At 29.9% G+C, this 20,103-nt stretch overlaps 2 protein-coding genes across 2 annotated transcripts in view; both read left to right on the top strand.

Annotated features, from left to right (window-relative positions):
• Positions 1-3,256: 3,256 nt before the first annotated feature.
• Positions 3,257-6,996, top strand: LOC132742657 (uncharacterized). The gene is made up of 6 exons (XM_060731126.1): positions 3,257-3,304; positions 3,955-4,053; positions 4,370-4,717; positions 5,800-5,891; positions 6,504-6,627; positions 6,950-6,996. The coding sequence occupies exons 1-6, from the start codon at positions 3,265-3,267 to the stop codon at positions 6,994-6,996; spliced, it is 750 nt and encodes a 249-aa protein (XP_060587109.1). The 5' UTR covers positions 3,257-3,264.
• Positions 5,764-20,103, top strand: part of LOC132742663 (uncharacterized) — a 32,659-nt gene continuing 18,319 nt past the window's right edge. Inside the window, 21 exon segments of the mRNA XM_060731131.1 lie at positions 5,764-5,891; positions 6,504-6,627; positions 6,950-6,988; positions 7,778-7,855; positions 8,622-8,753; positions 9,621-9,768; positions 10,462-10,562; positions 10,880-11,037; positions 11,531-11,671; positions 11,870-12,026; positions 13,030-13,238; positions 13,538-13,760; positions 14,368-14,571; positions 15,093-15,320; positions 15,825-16,058; positions 16,434-16,685; positions 17,016-17,066; positions 17,665-17,736; positions 18,310-18,462; positions 18,831-19,064; positions 19,666-19,744. Of these exon segments, the coding sequence (XP_060587114.1) occupies positions 7,837-7,855; positions 8,622-8,753; positions 9,621-9,768; positions 10,462-10,562; positions 10,880-11,037; positions 11,531-11,671; positions 11,870-12,026; positions 13,030-13,238; positions 13,538-13,760; positions 14,368-14,571; positions 15,093-15,320; positions 15,825-16,058; positions 16,434-16,685; positions 17,016-17,066; positions 17,665-17,736; positions 18,310-18,462; positions 18,831-19,064; positions 19,666-19,744 (2,795 nt within the window). The 5' untranslated portion in view covers positions 5,764-5,891; positions 6,504-6,627; positions 6,950-6,988; positions 7,778-7,836.

Here is a 20,103-nt window from a genome sequence, read left to right as displayed (position 1 = left end):
AACGCACGACGCTCCAGCATTGCTTAAAGATACGAAACGTTTTGAAAGGTTTTGTATGTAATATTCTTTGATAACAAGGGCCCAGTCGTGCAAACTCCTGTGTCGAAAGGTAAAACTGTCACAGGCAAAAACTATAGAGACGTTGTACTTCGCAAACTTAAGAAACACTCGTATGTTGAATACTTTTCGCGTACGCTGTACAATAATAACAATTTCATTTTGAAAACCTCTAAGCAATTCACAGTAATACAATATAACTCTTATTGCGTATTGCAATTATTTAAGAAAGATAAATAATAAAATAATAACAATTTAATAAATAACTGAAGATTTGATATTTTATTTTAATGATCAACAGCATTACCGTAAATGAATACTGATGTTATGAAATTAAAAGAAAATGCGTTTGCTAATTTCAGTTGATGAGAATGTAATGGAAAAAACTTAATCCTGTGGACACACATAACTATGGAATGATGATCTTTTAGTGTTAATATCATTGTGTTATATTAGTGTTTATTCTCAGAATAATTGATAAAAATTTTATAAGCAACATAAACACTATCACGTGATTATGCTACAAAATAATATAAAACGTATTAACTTATAAATCATCTCAATGTAGGAAGCTTGATAAGTTTTTAAATGAAAAGATAAGTAACACAGAGCTGTTAAATTCTTTGATGTGTATGTGATCGCATTAAGATTAAAATGTTTCTTATTAAACTATATTAATTTATTAGGAATGAAAAACTGAAGAATCGTTTGCTGTTTAATGGAAAAATCTCGTATAACTACTAATTTGAAATATATAAAAATACCATTTATTCATAACAAGAAGTAGCTGAATATGAGAATATATTTTCTATACAATCAAGCACAATTACGGCTTATATTCAAACATAGGTGAAAGTAGAGTCTATCGGTTATGATATTACCAGGCTCTGAAACAGGATTGATTATAAGCACAAATGACATCAATAATCAACAGATCCATATTTTGCTAATTCAGAAGAAATCAGTTAAGTCTTTGATTTCAAGTAAATTTGAAACCAATCTCCAATGCATTAAATAAAACAAATTTCAAATTGTTTTTTTTAATTATTTTTTTTAATTGTTTATATATTTCGCCGCCAACAAAACAGATCTGTTTCATGTTTTATAACCATTTATATAAAAGGCAATAATCTTAAAAAGATATTTAGTTAATGACTATTGTTTTATAATAAATTTCAATGCAAATCCCCGGGGAAAGAACAAATATTTATTTATTTGAAATAAATATCTAACTTAAGAAAAAAAGTTTATAAATTTGCAATATCAAATATGTTGTCTATAAAATGTGTAACTTATTACTTATTATTACATCTACTTATTATATCTTACATATACGGGCATGTATCAAATAGCAGTAAAGTTAGTCTAATGGATAAGATTCCTTTATAACACTCAATAATATTTTACAAAGAATGTAAAAGTATACAGTTTCATCATAATAACCTTTGTTTAAAGAGGATATATCTTTTTCGATACATTATAAGACATGAAAGAAGAGCCTTGACTTTTTCCAGACAGTTCTTTGTTTACAAATCTTCTTGTGGATAAAATGATATATAAAATGGAAATTACTTTTCATAAGGAAGCAATAATTGAATTCAACTTTCAGTAAATAGGTAAAATTATTTTTTCAGAATGTTTTTTTTATGATAAAATGAAAAACAATATACCAAAAACTTACCGAAGGGGGATTCCATAATTGTCATAAAATATCTAATTGAAAATAACATACGATCGCAAACAGATATAATATTAAAATACCAAAACATAAATTTTATACAATTACAAACCAACAATAAAAAAACCGAAAAGGCCCCCTCACATTTTTAAAGTATAACATACGATAAAACATGTTCTGGTACATCATATTATTGAGGTTTTATACTTGTCCAATCTAAACATAGGGACGGGTGCTGCTATTTTGAGTTCTATATTTGTAAAGGATTGCTAAGATACAGTAACGTGCTCTAAGGATATATTAATTAGAAATCAAAATATTCAGTCTCGCCCGAAAATGTAAAATATGAGCACGTATGCATGACGGTTCTTAATATGTTTATCTTTTACTCATAATTCAGGCGTAGAGTTAGATATATTGCTGTTTTGTAGTATTTGTATAGATCAACAACTATAAATACGCGAGCTATATCTCTCATCATGTTCAAATGCGCTTGAACAAATTACCTAGCCGCTGTTTTGGCTGTTGTATCTCGGAAACTAAATTTACTCATCCAAATCTCAACTATCTAGAGTTAGATATTTGTTTTGTTTCATTTTTAGTACACCTCTATCAAGTGTCAACAAGTTATGTCCCGGAGGTCAAAATTGGCCTGGCCCTGAAGTCACTTGAAGAACATAGAGTCATAAATGCTTTTTGAGTCCCCTTCATAATTACAAAGCATTAAACCTTAGATATCATAAGTGTGGCAATGTAGACAGCTAGAAGGTTTGTATTTCTTCTCAATAACTGAAGTGTCACTAGTATAAAGGTCTTTTGTAGCATTTAAAGTACACTTCTGTCAGATTTGTTCAAATCATTACCCTAAAGTCACAATTTGTCTCTCCTCTCTGGGGTCACATGCTTTGTCATAGACTCAAACGGGGAAAAAACTGCTCATCTAAAAAAACAAGGCATAGAGCGAAGATTGTCGGTTGGCTCATTACCTTCACGAATAAAATGGACTTCATGTTTGGATTAAAGGGTCGTCATAACCCTCTTTTTATAAAGGATATTTGTTTTACTTACGCACATTACAGCTTGATTATTTGAATCCTAAATGTCGGTTTGCTGTTTTCCAAAAGAAAAGTAATCATAATTATGAGATTGTCTCTGATATTAAAATATCAATTTCATCTGCACATCTGCACTGTTTAATCTCATTGCTTAATTATTTAAAAGCAACATTTAATTCGTTTGCGATAACTGTAAATAGTTATAAACAAACGAGGGTATGATGATAGTTTCAAAAAATCAATTTGAAGTTGACAATCCATGAAATCAAACATCAATCATTTTAGCTGAAATCATCAATCAACAGAGGTTGTTGAATTAAATTTTATCCCTACAGACCTTCAATGAATTGGATATTTTCCGGAAGGTATTAATAAAGTATTATTATATAGCTCCACCCATTGCTGTCAATAATAAAATTAAACGATATAAAAGAACTTGGAACAGATCTTTTATAATAGATGTAACATTGTAAAATGATTTGGCAGATAGCGAGTATAATTCTCTGTGTCAGTGGTGAGTTGAAAATGTTTATTTGGAATCTATGTTTTTATTATTATTAGTTTTTATTTTATTTAAACACCAGTCTCTTTTTATTTTAATTCAAGCGAATTATTACACTTTATTACACATTAAAACTCAGAATTATTTTTATCTAATTATTGTTAGACACGCTTTGGCAAATTATTTGTAAATGTACAATGACAGTATCATGCTTGCTATACTTACTAACTACAATATTTACTAGACTGGATCGCGTGTCCATGGACAGTAGTTGAATTGCAAATAACAATTTATGACCCCTAGCGACGGCTAAACAAATTTAACGTAAAAATATGAAAATAAAATGATATTTAGAATCAAGATTACATCCGCCGTAATATTCAAGGCGATGATTATGGAAAATTCGGATGTAATTTATCGTTCGCTTCTGAATATTATTTACGTTCAAGCCATTACTTTAGTATTGATATCATATTAACATTTATTTTTATTTTCACAAATTCCAATGAAATACTTTGAAATGTCATAATATTTGAAATCATTTAGCTATTCCGTATTATGCTTTAGTAATCTAATCCGATTAAATAATAAAAAAGATATTTTCGGGTAATATGATTATTTTAGCTAAACTATATTTAAGCGTATTTAATATCATCAAACAGTGGTTACCAATGTTAACGGAGAAAGACATGGACGTTTTAAGCAATCCTTTTGTGCAGAAATCAACGGAATCAACTGTTTACCTTTTCCACAAAACACTGGTAAATTATCTACTAAATTTCATGAATTATGCTAGTTTTAAAAAGTGTTAAGATGGTAAAAAAATACTGTGCGATAAGACATTTATTTGTAATAATTATAACATTAAGATGTTGATATACGAGTACTATGTAAATTCAAGCATTTTGATTTGTTTATGAAAGGTATTGAAACCGTTTGAAATAAATTATGTTGCAAATTAGATAAGACAATTGCTTTTCACAATCTGTTATTATTGACTAATACGCTTTCATCCTTACTACATTTAAGGTGTATCTCTTGTTATTCATTTATAAACTCACTGATTTAAAATTTTAGTTGAAAAACCAAGTCAGTGGCCAGCCGGACCATTTGTTCTACCAATGTCCATATATGGATGTCCAGAGTCGCATGCTCATGGTTGGAGAGAGGGATACATTTCTTTGACTTTCCATGAAACAATTCAAGTGTACACTTCTAGAGGAAATACAAGTCTTTATGATTATAATCTACTAATGGTTGATATAAATTGGCCGTTTTCTACGTCATACGTGATGGGTCCGTTAAGTGGTAAAACAATTAAACTCAACTTCTGCTATAAGCAAAGAAAATCAAAGACGTTAGATGTAGATGACTGGTTTCAAGGAAATTACAGTATTTATTCAGCAGATGGTACATGTCAAAAAGGTAAGAATAATTGCTTTGCTATTTTCATTTCAATATTTTTTTGTAAAGAAATAAATCCCATCCATATGCAACATTGATATCCGTTAAATAAGATCAAACTTTTTGGCTGGTGTGATGGTCTTAGGACTTTATAATCAAGATTAAAGAAACCATGAATTCTAAGGATTAAATTCTTCTTTTATTCGTTTTTATAATACTTTAGGATATCACACGCTAATATAGTGTTTGATAAGCTACTATAGGGCAACTATTATTCTTAAAGGTATTCCATTGCTTTGCATTGACATCACCACTTCGACTTTACAGGTAATCTCAAAGCTGATATGTTAGTATATAGCTGCCCTGCTTTTAGAAAACCACAGTATGATACTATAGTCTTATATGGATACACTCCAGTGCTTTGATGTAAATATCAATTGACGATCACGGTAAGAATTCTTGATAACAGCTTAGAATAAAAAAGCAAATTTTGCCAAGAGTATATGCTAATGTTTCTAATTCAACATGTATATCGGCGAAAATATATGCATCTAGAACACGATATTTACGGTCCATTATAATACCATTACAATAATTTCTTAAATTGCCTGATGTTGTAAAAGTAAACAGATGGAGTAGATTCTACGACGCACGGTGATATCTGCCATTATAAGGTATCAAATGTAATGACATTACCGTTAACTTGACACTGTATAAATATAAAATGTCTACAAAGATTAATTTACAAAAGACCATTGCTTAAAATAACATTTGAAATACATGTATATTATATATTTGTAGTATATAATGTGTTGCACTTTAGTGTAATGGATAAATATTACAACTATTTAGCTCAAGAAATTGTTACATTTACAAGCAGTCAGGGGGAAAGTGAACGTGAACTGCTAACGAATGTATTAGATAAAACTCAGCATTGCGACGTCACTTTTTTATTAATGAAAATTGAATTTTAGAAAAAAGTAATAAGTTAAAAAAGTTTAATATAAAATAATATTACGTTGCATTACTGGCATTAATAATGATAAATTCTATATATTTAAATGAATGGAATATATATTAAACACTCTTTGTTATATTTCAAGCCATTCTTCAATTGCATCTGTGCTCACACTTACAAGAAGGAGATATAGATGTTAAATCAACTTATAAAGCACATCCATTTATATTACTTAAGGTAAATAAACATCAGTTATCCTTATATGTACAAAGCAGATGTCTTTATTGAGCCTATGTATGACCATTTACATATCATTTTGTGGTCTAAGAAGAGCAAAATACTAAGTTAACAAAGTTCAACATCAATGGGCGATAGTTCAAACGTGTAGTTCAGACACGTGTTTGGCCAAACTTTAAACATAGATTATTTCCCCCTTGAAGCCGATTGACATTGGCATTTGCCATATTAAAAGCAAGTGGAAGGTATATGAGTTCTTCTCAAAGATCATCCAAAGAATATCTCGTTTTCCACCAAAGCCCTGAACATAGTTTTCATTAAAACAGCAGTCTCAGTTTAATAAAATCAAAAATAAATCAACTTACCTTTTTCAAAGAATGTATTCGTAGATCTTCTATGGTTCACCTTTCATCAAACAAAAAGCAACAAACATACTACAAAAGCGGCAGTTAACGACAATGTTTAAATTCCTTCGATACTATATAAAAAAATATTGTCTGTTTATTTTATTCGATACTATATGTAATTTTGATACTCATGATTTAGATAAAACAACAAATACCCTATATCGTCAATCAAAATATATCTAATTTAATTGTTTATATATTTTAGAACAGTGACAATGAATGTCCGCAATTTTTTGAGGAAGAAACACTGGGTTTAGGCACAAATCTGAGCTTGGAAACCTCCGTTTTACAGACGTACTGTAATTTCTATCCAGACAGCTGGTTAACAGGTATATTTTATATAAGTCATGTCATCTTGGTTACTGTAAGCCGTTTGGGGTGCTCTTTAATCTTTAAAATGAATAATTTATTACACTATAGGGTAAGAACACCACATCATATCCAATATGAAAGAGAAATTTTTATTTGATATCCTATAAAACTTGTGCACGTATAAAGGTGAATATTTAAACATGCAAAACCTTCCTTCCTCTGCGACTTTTGTTAAAAAAAGATTAAGAAAATAAATTCTTCATAAACAAATTTAAGAGGATTTTGCTATATGACTTATACACACTCCTAAAAAATAATAAAGCAAGTATCTCTTTCCAGTTGATGAAGACAAATTATTTGAAGCTCTAATAGCCGGTGGTATGTAATATATTGTATAAATTTACAGATGTCGATAACATTATGTTAGATTATTATGCTTTTGTCTGTAAAACATTCATATAATCAATTAATGTCCCTGCATCAATTTTTCTCTTGGTCTTAAACCAATAATCCTGAGGTTTCTTTATAAATAATACTCTAGGTTCTTCATCAATAATACTCTTTGCCCTTCATCAATTATTCTGATGTGTATTTATAAATAATTCTCTTGGTCCTTCATAAATTATCCTCTTGGTTTTTCATCAATAATTCTGATGTGTCTATAAATAATTCTCTTTGTCCTTCATAAATTATCCTCTTGGTTCTTCATCAATAATTGTTATGCTTTTATCAGTAATCCTCTTCAATCTTGCTGAAAATTTAAAATGGTCATTGATCATCTTACGTCTTACTTTGTAATTGTCATATCATGTAACCGTTTAAAATGCAGGAGGCTGTTACAAATACAAAATACAAATATATTGATCTATACATATATAAATTAAATGATTGACTTTCATTTCAATGTGGAGCAGGTTCACCATTTTTGCCAAGTCTTGACGTGCTGTTTTCTCTTCTTGATGAAGTTAATTGTGTGTTCGATGTCTGGGAATGATTTGTCTCTGATTGGTATCGTTATTGTAATTATCATAATTACTATCACTATCCTTACGGTTTTATCAATTGTATATTTTTCATTTTCATATTTATACACTAATGTTATGTTTATCAGCAAATTCTTCTGTTATGATAAAATATAAAGCATTGCGACTTATTCTTTTTTTGTAGCACTCATATTTTCACCTCAGGGATTTATTAGTGAATGGAATGTTTCACAGAGTTCCTATATGTATGACAAGTTATACGGTACGTGGTGTGTTGATATGATTTTATGAAGACAAGTAAATAATATGTCTGATAGGCTCGATAATGGTAAATGTGTTGACAACAGGTTACATGATAAGTTTGATTAAAGATATATACTATGCACATCTTTGAGTAAAATAATTTTATAGCAGAAATTTATTGAAATCTATGAAATTCTTACTGAATATGTCTAATTTCAATTAAACAATTTTAAAAACTATTAATTGGAAGCTGCATTCCCTATTACAGGTCAAGTAAAGTCGGTCCATTCTTAAAAGAAAGTGCCAGTTATTTTTAATGACACTTTTAATTCAAATTTTGGTCTGTTGTAGTGTGTAGAGTTTACAAAAATAACATATCTACTCTGTACTCTGTGTGAAGTTGAACCACGTTGATTTTATATGTACAAAAAGATAGTGTATATCTTTTAAGTATGTTTACATGTTATGTTAACTTTCTATATTGTTAGCGTTTTGAAAATCTATGACGAGCAGCTGTACGTTTAGTTTGATGTCGGTGATGTTAAGTTGGCAAGTTATCAGTTTAATGGGTGTGTTGGCATGCCCCGTATTAATGTCAGGATGATAACTTATATGGTTTGTAATGTTACCGGCGAGAAATCAGAAATACGGAAAGGGTGTTGATATGTTATTACAATATTGTATTTTTGCATGAAGCGTGTTAACGGGGAGAGTTTGCTATGATGACAAATGTGTTTCCCTGTCATGATAATAGTGATTAAAAAGTTACTGGTGTTTTGTTTTAGGTATCAACATGGCTGCAACGGATGAATTTTTTATTTCATGGATAAGTGTGGACATGGGACGAACTATTTCTGTGTTTGGTATAAAGATAGGGCTAAATACACTTACACCAAGCCGAAAACAATACAATTTAGGTAAATTCGTTAGTACGTGTATAAATCAAGGTAAATGCGTAACTATATACAGATTTAATGAATGTTAAATAATGTGCATACCGTTTAATTTAATATATAACTACCTTCATACAGTTAAGTAAATAATATGTTAATAATAGGTTATATTTAACACATTATCTAGTAAATGTTTAATGCTGAAAATTAAATCTTTTCAAATGTGTAAATTTTGAAAATGTATAAAAAAGTAAAATACATATATTGTGAAGTGAATAAAGGAAATATTTTTCAAATATTGCAAACATCATAAGCATCCCATATAAATGACAAAGCAAAAAATGTCCAGAAAATAAAAGAAAAAATAATCCTTGCGTCGTTAGTAACGCAGTAGAAATATGGTTAAAAAATACTGGGAAAAAACTGCAGTGATCGCACATAACATGGACATTATCACTTTTATATTGAAACTTTTTCCTTTTCTTACATCTCTGTTTTTCGTTTCACACGTTTTTGATTTTCTTTAAAAAGTTTTGTTTATATTGATTCTTGTAGCTTTAATCTTTGCCAAAAAAAGAGAAAGCAATCAGTTATTCATGCAATATTGAATACAATATAATGTAATTTATGACACATTTTGTCAACACTTTTATATAAATATGAACAGATAAAAATGTTATTTCATTTATTTCCTTTAACTATTTTTTTCCTTCATTAAGGTAACGTAACAGTTATATAAAACACACGCAAAAATGTTTAAGAAATGGATACAAAATGTATATTAGCCATAAATATGGCCTCTTTCCAGGAGGTATAAAGTTATTTATTGTTGGCACATGTATATAAATGTATAATCATAACGACACTTAGTGGTTTATCTTTGAATTTTAGATCGTACATTTGAACCGACAAATACGACATATCCTAGCTGTATGATAAGTAAGGGTCAATGGGATTTTCTGTACTTCGGTGCATTGACATGTCCTACTGTACCTTATTTCCAGGAAGATCCAGATACCATTGTCCTAATGTTTCTAAGGTAGGTTATTATTTCCCTTTATTTATGATCCAATTTATTGCAACGAAAAATTACATAATTTTACACTTACATATTCGTTTTCTTATTTAAAACCTGATATATTAGTTTAGTACACTAGTTTATTTCATTTATTGATATGCGTTTACCATTTTTCATATTCATGCATGTATATGTTTGTTGTATAATGAAGATGAGCTGTATATGCTTAATTCAAAATAAAATATATGTTCTGTTCTGTTCTATATTTTTTTAAGAAATATAATTAATTTTTACATTTGTTTTATTGTGTCCATTAAATACTAAAAGTGTGAACTTATTACAGCTTGTATCTCATTTTAATTGTCTTGACCACTTTCAAAATCACACATAAATTTATCTTTGAGTAGCAAATTTGTTTTAATTTATTGCATCTGTATTCCCGCCAAACGTCTACAATCTGTTTTCTGAACGAGGTCAAAGACTACAACGCTATTATTGAAGCTTCAGTATTAACACACATACTCGAATTCTCTATTATTAGAATAATCTCACGGTCAAGTGTTCTTTTCTTAGACAAATGCTCTACGCTTCTATATTTTTACACTGTCAAGTGTTCTATGTTTTAGTATGTAGCACAAAATCACGTGCCTTTTTACTTAATGATACTATACTATGATATATTCGGAAACTGTCTCAGTTATTAATTGTTTTTAGGGAGACTGAAGGACGCTTTGTGGCAGTGATTGGTGGAGCTGAAGATTTATACATGGAGGCAATAACACATGTCGATATCCTAACAATACGTGTTTCCTATGGTATGTTTTATAATGTAATTAGATGTAATTGAGTTCGGTGTCTGTATTTTCTAGTTGGTTTCCTGTGTTTAACTTCTTGCTGAATATTCAACAGCCATTTTAGGACATAATATGCAAAACGCTGTTTCTGACAGTTGTGAATTTGTACAAATTTTATATTTGATATTTTTGAATTGGGACATTTATGTACAGTGCATTGTGATAAATGACATTAAAATATTGTATTCATATTTTATTCAATTTATTTTTTTTTGTAATTGGCAATTCTTTTTTTTCAATTATATTTTCAAAAATGATTTCCATCATCATTGTTATAGACAATTATGGAAGTTGCAACATTGATCTTGGAATGAAGGATGGTTTTATTCAAAACGACCAGATATCTGCCTCTTCTAAAAACTACCAAGCTGGCAATTCCCGGCCGTACAACATTGGCTGGTGCGCCGATAATGTAGACAACACACCGTATATTTTGGTACGAATTTAATAACTGCTTATCTTTTTCATTTATTATTCTAAATATTCATCAATAGACTATAACCTCAAAGTTGTGTTATGTATAATAACATATTTAAATGCTGGCTGATTTTCGCCATGTCGTATTTTCGATTTTCCACCTCAATATGCAAAAATGCGAAAACACGAAAGAACCGTGTTTTCGCTTTTCCGGATTTTCGAGACAAATAAGCAAAACCAGGACAGACGTAGGGCGAAAAAACGACACATAAAATCTAGTAAGCCAATACTAGTAAACACGTGCATGTACTGATAACGAATGAATGAAAATAACTTAAATAAAGATTGGCTAGTTCTGATTATATAAGAGATACGATTATCATATTTATAAATAGATGCAAATTCATTTCTATTTACAACACTTGCTGAGCAGTTTTTTGTTAAGGAATTTGGAGTATTAGCAATTTGACTTTTGACTAGCATATCGGTTAATAAGACGTATTTTATTATAGATTGATCTAGAAGACACAAATACACTTGACGGTATATCAGTGTGGCCATGGATCACGGATAAGATTTTCGTTCCAGGTGCTCTCAAATTTGATGTTTCATTTGCTCTTGACAAGAACGAGTCATTCATCACATATGAAACGGTTTGTTAATAATTTAAATATAATTGAAAGTTTTGCATTTCTTAATTTTAAAAACAGTAATTTAGCATGACTTTATTACCAACTTCTTAAAGCAACCAATAAAATAGCAGTAGGAATTTTATGATATACTGTATAGCGCAAATCCAATCATGATCGCACATAATGTGTATGTAAATGAACATTGGTGATTTATTCCAGACATTTCATAGTGATGTATCAAATCCAGTTAATAAACAGCAGTACTTTGGGTTTTTGAAATCTTTTCAAGCCAGATACATAAAGATACATATACTGGACCCATTTACCGACGAATACAGTTGTATTCGTTTTGAACTTCATGGTTGCAGAACGAAAGGTAAAAGCAATTATTTACAATAAAACTTCATGTATTGCCCTGCATTTTTCTCCGTTTAAATTGTCTGTTTAAATTACAGATTGAACTTCACTCATACACGAGTCGGTAAATAACAATTATCGCGAGGTTTAACAATATAAACATGTAATTATTATCTCGATTCGGTATAAACACCCAATTATCACCCTAATTTGGTATAAACATCCACATTTTATCCTGAGTCAGTACAACTATCAAGTTATAATGCCTAATTCACAAATAACAATCGGCCGCCGGGCGGCGTCTCCGACATATCGCAATATCGGCCGACGTTCGTCCGGCGGCAATGACAAAATCGGACGGCAGCAGCTGAACATTTTGCTCATCAGGTTTGTAGTATAACTTTAAAGCTAACGGCGAGAGGACGATAATTTATTAGGTCAGTAAGTTAAAAAAAATCATCGGTCAACGAACGGTGCCCGAAAAAAAATTTTTTTTTGAATCCGGCGATTGTTTTTGATACAAAAACACCGTCCGATTTTTAAGCAAACCGGGTGAACATCGCCCGGGCCCTGCCCAGCGCCCGAATCGACACCAGTTGGCGAACAATTATCACCAGGTACCCGGACGATTCATGGGCAGGCACCGGGCGATCATCGTTTTGTCGTGCGGTGACCTGCCGGCATTAGTGAATTCGTTTGGATTAAACATGAACTTATTCGCAGATTATTCTTGAGGCAAAGGCAATATATAATTGCATCAACAATTATATATGTTAGAACATGATTAGTTACATATATATGTATTAATATTGTTAAAGAATAATAGAAACATGAGATTTTTAACGAGAGCGTGCGTTTATATCAACAGTTCTGAACTATATAAACAAATAAAATAAATTATTATTTTGCTATGAATATGGGACGTCAGTAGCGAAGTAAAGCAGTTGATAAATAAGATAACAAAGATAGTTTACAGATCATATTTATTTATATTCAGTTAAAAGTATAATATTATATTACAGAAGAGCACAAGATATTTCCTTCAGTTTACATGTCTAAACCCAGAGTAGCTACAATTGAATTTGTACAAGTAATTACTACCACACAAATGATATCAAGTATAGGGTTCCCAGTAAAATACCAAGGTGCCCAGGACTATAAGTGGATTATACAATCAAAACAGAAGTACATTAGAATTGTATTTACAAGAATATCTTTATCCAAATATAAGGTACGTGATCATTTCAGTATCGTCTGTTTAAGATTACTGATTTAATTATATAATAAAATTATACGATCGAATATGTTTCTATCTTGTTTTTGATTGCCTTTCTTGTCTTTCCATTTAGGAGATACTTGTGAAATATTATATTTCCTTAAAATATGTTCATTAAAAGAGAACGTCGTCTCAAATTCTTATAAAGAAAATGAAATTTTTGGGCATTAGGGATTATAAATAATGATGATGAATTGATTAATCTCATTTTACATATATTTGCTAAACTGTTGTTTTTTTTTTTCGATTTGTAGAAAGATTTGTTCGCAACATCAATTTGCAACGATTCCATTTGGCTGTCGAACAAGTTGATAAGAACTTTGGAATATTCTCAGGTTATTGATAATCGATTGAATGACGAGGCTTTTATGATTGATACAAGCTACACATTTCTTGTCCTTTCGTTTGTGACCTGCCTGCCTTCGACACGAAAACTAACCGATGGAGTTGGATTTGAAGCAATTGTGACATCAACAAGTAATAACATTTTTGTATCTGTTCATAGTCGATTCAGTTTATCTTTCTTGTCAAAATCATTTTGTCATTTTAATTATAATGTCAAGTTTTTAAATGGATTTAAAGCTTGCAACTGTTTAATATTTAGCATTTTGAATGCAGATTGATCAAAATTATTTCCACAACATACAGTGCAGGGGATGGTTTAAAATACAGAAACAGTAAGATCTATAATGTAATGATAAGAGATTACGAGAAATGTTCAGTACATTTTTAATAATACAGGGCCATACATATTTGTACAGCTGGACTTACAGTGTTGTTGTTTTGTGTTGCTGGGTTTTGGTGGGGATACGTTCATTGAATGCTGCCTTTCCTTGTTGATCGTGTTTAACTTATTTTATATATTTCGTTGTCTCGTCTAATCTCAAAGAATGTATTCTGATATTATGCTTTCAATAGTTCATTACTGCATCAAATTTATTTGAATTTAGGGGGTATTTGGACAGAGTATTGAAACGGTATATGCAACGGTTTTATGTTTACTAAATTTTGTCAATTTTCTTAACTGATAGAATGTCTTGTAGAGCATATTTTATTCTAAAGCGCGCAACATTCTTGTTAACAGTTGACCCAGCCTGTTTTAAATTAAGTACTTCCGTACTTAGTAATGATCGCAAGGAGCTATGCACAGAACCGTCTATGACCTTATCTTCGATGTCGATGTTAGGGCTTTTTCTTCTTGGAACGTCGGAACATTGGACCATACATTTACCTAGAAAGCGGATACAGCTGGTCTTCATAGATTTCTTTGTCGCATGTAAACCTAAAAGTATGAAACTTGTCTCACTTTCGGACCACCTTATATATTATGCTTGCTAGTTCACTATATTCAAATTATTCTTAATATTTATGTGGTAAGAAATAAGAACTTAATTTTAGGTGCAATATGGTTTAATGTTTTATTCAGATACAAAATCAATATAATATAAATTGATTATTTTTAGACATTGAAATATACACAAAGCAGTATTATACTAAAACGTACTCAAAATTACTATTTATTTCCATTCTCACTAATAGGTGCAAATAAAGGAAAATATGACACAGTCGACCCCGATTCCATAACCGGAATCTTAGCTTAATGTATATTTCTTGTGAAGTTTTGAAGTTTTAATACTGTTACAAGCATGTTTTTGTCAAATGTCGCCTTTTCCAACAACGTTGAAAAAGGTTGTTTTCACAGATGACAAAATACTAAGATATAGGCAGGGAAAATGGTTTTCTCTAAATAATCCTGTGATGATGCAAAGGAAACGAAACTAGAAACACATGTTTTTCTTTTTTAATTAGATGAAATTGGATCAGTATTTACGGTTATCGAAGCCACATATGAGCAGCGTTATTGCACTTTATCTCGACCCCCGGATATCATAAAGTCAGTGTCTGATATAGTGAATATCACATTTGAAAGATACCGTATATATGATGTTCATTATTCAGAAGGATTTCGACTGAAATATCAAGAAATGAACACGTCCTACGAACACATGATTTACTTTGAAACCAGGAGGACTGAGGGTATGATTTTGCTATTTATTTTTATAAATACATACTTAGTTTTAAAATGGTATTTTTTTTTTAATTTTATGTTCAATTTTAATAATTCTTTTATATTATTTCCTTCTATTTTCGTTTGTGTTTGAGTCATGCTAATACTATTATGTTCATCTGGTGAATTTCAAGCTTAACTATTAGAAGAAAACCACAGATACACAACCGTATATTATTTCAGGCACAAACAGACATTTGAGTACAAAACCCAGTCTTTTTAATTATAGCTTTAACGCTTCCTTGTACGACATAATCCAACCGTAACTGGCAAATGATTCTAAGTTAGCGACATTAATCAACCACTAATTATATAAATTTCACACCCATCTTTTTATCAAAGTAAAAGTATAAACAAATACAAAATATTAACTGAACTTTTTCTTTAAAAAAACAAAACAAAACAAAACATAAATTATTTAAATGAAGGATTTGTTGTGTTCCTCAACACTGTGCTTTGCATTTTGTTTGTAGTAACAGATATTGCGTTTGGAAAACCTGCATTCATGAAGAGCAGTAATCCCATTACTGAAAGAAATTGGCCTATAGAGAATGCAATAGCACAACAACGTAATGATGGAATAATCGGCTGCTTCTCTAGGGACGGATATTTTAATCATGTTTCTCCAGCGTATTGGTGGACAGTGGATCTACAGGATGTGTTTAACATTCATTTTATAGAACTACTCTATGCAGAACACATAAATTGTAAATAGATTTTTGTTTTAAAAATATCAGTGTGCTTAATTCTAATATACTAAGACAATGTCATAAAGTATATTATAACTAGAATTGTGTGAAAGACAAATCTGAGATATGTACATGAAGTCACATTAGTAACAAATAATTTATAAAAAATGTTACTATATTGATTCAAATAAGATATTCATTCAGTCCAATTGAATTGTGTCGCGCATTCAATAAAAATCTTTTTAGACAACTCAATAAGTAATCTACGTTTGTCTGTACGTTACGTTTGTTAAATGATATGCTTTGATTTTAAAATATTTATTGAGTGTTTTAAAGAAGGTGCTAAACATTTCAAACTAAGTCTTACATTTATTTAAAATCTTATCTCTGTAGACAGGATCATTGTTAGAAACACTGAAATCTATACCGGACTCGACTTAGAAGATATGCCTATGACCGCATTCAGTTGTAAAGTAGCGAGAAGGTGGGAAACAATACATCAGCGTAACATTCACGCGAGATTTGTACAGATAAAGCATTCATACAAAATATTAAAGGCGCATTCACAGTCGTCACTAAGCATAAGCGATTTGGAGCAGCTCGAGTATACAAACTTTTGTGAAGTGCAAATATTTGGAATTTTAGGTGACAGTTCAAATACATATATATCGGCAACCCTATATACTATGAAATGGTCTTCCATTTTATTTCAAGAAAAAGTTAACAACTACGATTTTCAATCTTTTTTTAAAAGCAATTAAATAAATATTCTATTACTTTGTACGTGGTTATTCTATCCAATATACACAAACATATCGTTCCATTGCATGTCCTAAAAATAATATTCTCTCACTTTTCATTTCTTGCACTTTCTTACATGTATTTAGATCAGGAATGTATTTGAAATATTTGATATATTTGATATATCTTTCTTTATGTATATATGAATTAAACCAGGTTTGCGTCTTGTTTCAGATCATGAAGTGAACTTGTCACGACGGAACAAAATCATAAAACAACTGAGGGGTAATTACGAAAGAAAAATCCTCATTTTAACTTTGCTTCTTTGGCGTTATAAAGCAAAAGTACCATGAGAACCCTTGATTATTTAGCTGGGATCCATTTTTAATATTATATATCGATTCAAAAAAAATAGAGTTACTGTAGTTTTACACACTTAAAAAACAACAAATATATTTAAAGTGTATATACTGAGGTACCACAAGACATTTGTGTGTGTCGATTCCAAATTATGACACTTGCAAAACTAAGTATGTGACAATCATTTCTTATTCAACCGATTTAAAATAATGTTTATGGTTTAGTGCATGAGATATATAAACTAAGCCTATAAAGTTATCGTATTAACTGCAACTTTACGATGATATCAAATTAATAAATTTCACTTTCTAAAGATACTTACTATTATAAATAAATATATATAGTATTAAACATTTAGTAAATATGAGAGTAAAAATGATTGGAACGTTAACACGAAAACTGCAAATCTGATAGAATTTTTAACATAAAATAGGAAATGTTAGGAGATTAGTAGCATAGAGTAGGAATTGTTAAGATGTGTTTACATATAAACATAAATGAGGACTTAAATATTATTTTTCAGAAAAGATGTCCTCGTATGAATATGACATTTATAAGAACTATTTGGTGTATCGTTGTCCAATAACCTTAGAAAGTAAGTCATGTGAATAGTTCTTGTTGAAAAACTTGTGAATATAACTTTATGATATAATGTAAAATTATACTGTTAAGATTCCTTCCTGTTCATTATATGTTGAAGATTTGTTTTCGGGACAAATTTCACTGTTCATTATTAATGTTATTGATTAGGACATCTCCAGAAATGCACGCAAAACATAAATTATACATTAGAAATAATTCTTCATTTTATGACATTGCTTTTATGTTTATGGCGATTTTTTTTGCTGGACAAAATATATATATTTTTACTTACATAATCTATATAATCGATAAATAACAGTCTGGAAATACAAACAAAACACATACGTATGCTTAAGAAAAACAATTCTCAAGCTTTGATAAAATCATATTATTTTTATACTTTTTTCTTTCCAATTCTAAAACTTTGGATTTTGTTCGTTGATTATTTTCTGCCACATAATATAATTTTAAATAAAGATGTATTTCATGGTTCGCTGAAAAATGTGTCCTTTATATAGAAAATGTCAATGGTACCTTTCATTTTTACATTACGGATGACTTTTGTTTCTTGTTTCCATTCAAATAGCTGATAGCACATTCTCAAAATGGTCGGCATGGAGCCCTTGCTCGGACGAATGTGGCGTTGGGTTAAGACAGAGATCAAGAGATTGCAAAAGATCGAACTGTGTTGGGGATAATATTGAGTATAAAAAATGTGACGGAAGAAAAAGCTGCCCAGGTATATATGTACACAATAATATTACAATGTTATATTTATATGTTTTGACATGTTACACAATTTGGTAATTATAAAATTAGAGTATAGTAGATTATAGAAAAAAATCACTTACCTTTTGTTCAAACGAGAAAATATTGACGACTATATTCAGAATAATGATTGTTAACGCTAAAATAAAGGAAAATGCATGTACTTAAGCTGATTTTTACCTTGCATCAAAAATATGTTTGGAAAAATAACAAAGATTACATATCATTATGTATAAAATATGTTTGAGACATAAAACCGAAGTGGCTTCTGGGAACACGTCAGATTTTAACAATAAATGCTATAGACACATTTTCATTAGTTAATTGATATAATTTCAGTGTGGGACTGTGTTTCAAAATTCGGAAAATGTTATAGTATATTCTACATGTTATCAAACTGGAAACTTGCACGAAAGGAATGTTTGCGAAGGAACCTTACACTTGTATCAATTCATTCTGTAGAGGAATTGCGTGTAATCAAATACTTGTTTCAACAAAAAAGATTTAAGTATATACCCGCATCAGTACAATTGCAAAGTACACAATACGGAGCAAGATATTTTACCCATATAGGTATAACGTATTACAATAACATCTATTTATAAAAAAAACATGACAGAAGCAGTTACTTTTTGTAAGATATATTTGAACATTTATGATAATGAAATAATTAACTTTTATATAGACCTTCGTCCAGCTTCAAAAATAGTGAAATCATTTTCTTTATATACTTTTATTTTCATGCTTAAAGGAGAGCTCCACTAGGGGTCAAAGGCCTAAAAATGCATTTTGAAATTCTGAGTACATAGGTCAACTGACAAACTTTAAACAGAGCAAATTGAAACAAATAGCAAAAAAATATACCCAATAATTGACTTGAAAATCAGGAGTTTGTGGGATTTTGACAATTTCAAATTTGAAGCGTTGAAATGTTTTTCATTTTTAAGTCATTTTGCGAAACAAATATAATCATTCTAGAAATTGAAGTATACGAATGATCTAAAATGTTGCTCCTCACATATTTTAGTTTAGGACTTACATCAAATTGTCTATAAAGTCTCTCAAACATATTTCTGTTCCCGTCATGTCAATTAAAAATTTTTGTGGAGTCCTTTCAATTCTACAATGTTACTTTCTGTAGCATTATTGTTTCAAATTCATACATTTATTTCAGGATTGTACCAGAGAACAAATAAAAATGGAGTTAGATATTATGCTTGGCAAAATGGAACTAAAACAGTTTATTCTGCATGGTAAACAAATAGTGTGTATGTTACACATGGACATATATTAAGGCATAGTGATATTGTCAATTTAACTTGCAATATGTAAATGAAATTTCAAAAATAGTTTATGCTGTATGCATTTTGTTTATATGAAAAAATATATCTAGTAAAATTCTAGGTATTAAAGATTTTCATCTTTAATGTCCTGAAAAAAAAAGTTCTGTGAACGGGCCTTCACATTTCATAGATATTGAGGTAAAAAGCCAACTTAAAAGTAAAGTTTCCCAGTTTTGCCGGGTAGTGAACATTAAATATAATAAATAAGCACTAAGAGATGAGTTGTAAAGTATGAATACATTTAAAAACAATTGCTTTCCTTATATATC

This window comes from Ruditapes philippinarum, unplaced genomic scaffold, assembly GCF_026571515.1.
Source record: "Ruditapes philippinarum isolate M1 unplaced genomic scaffold, ASM2657151v2 ctg10087_1_1_1_1, whole genome shotgun sequence".
NCBI classification, from domain to species: Eukaryota; Metazoa; Mollusca; class Bivalvia; order Venerida; family Veneridae; genus Ruditapes; species Ruditapes philippinarum.
This window is presented reverse-complemented; position numbering and strand designations above follow the sequence as displayed.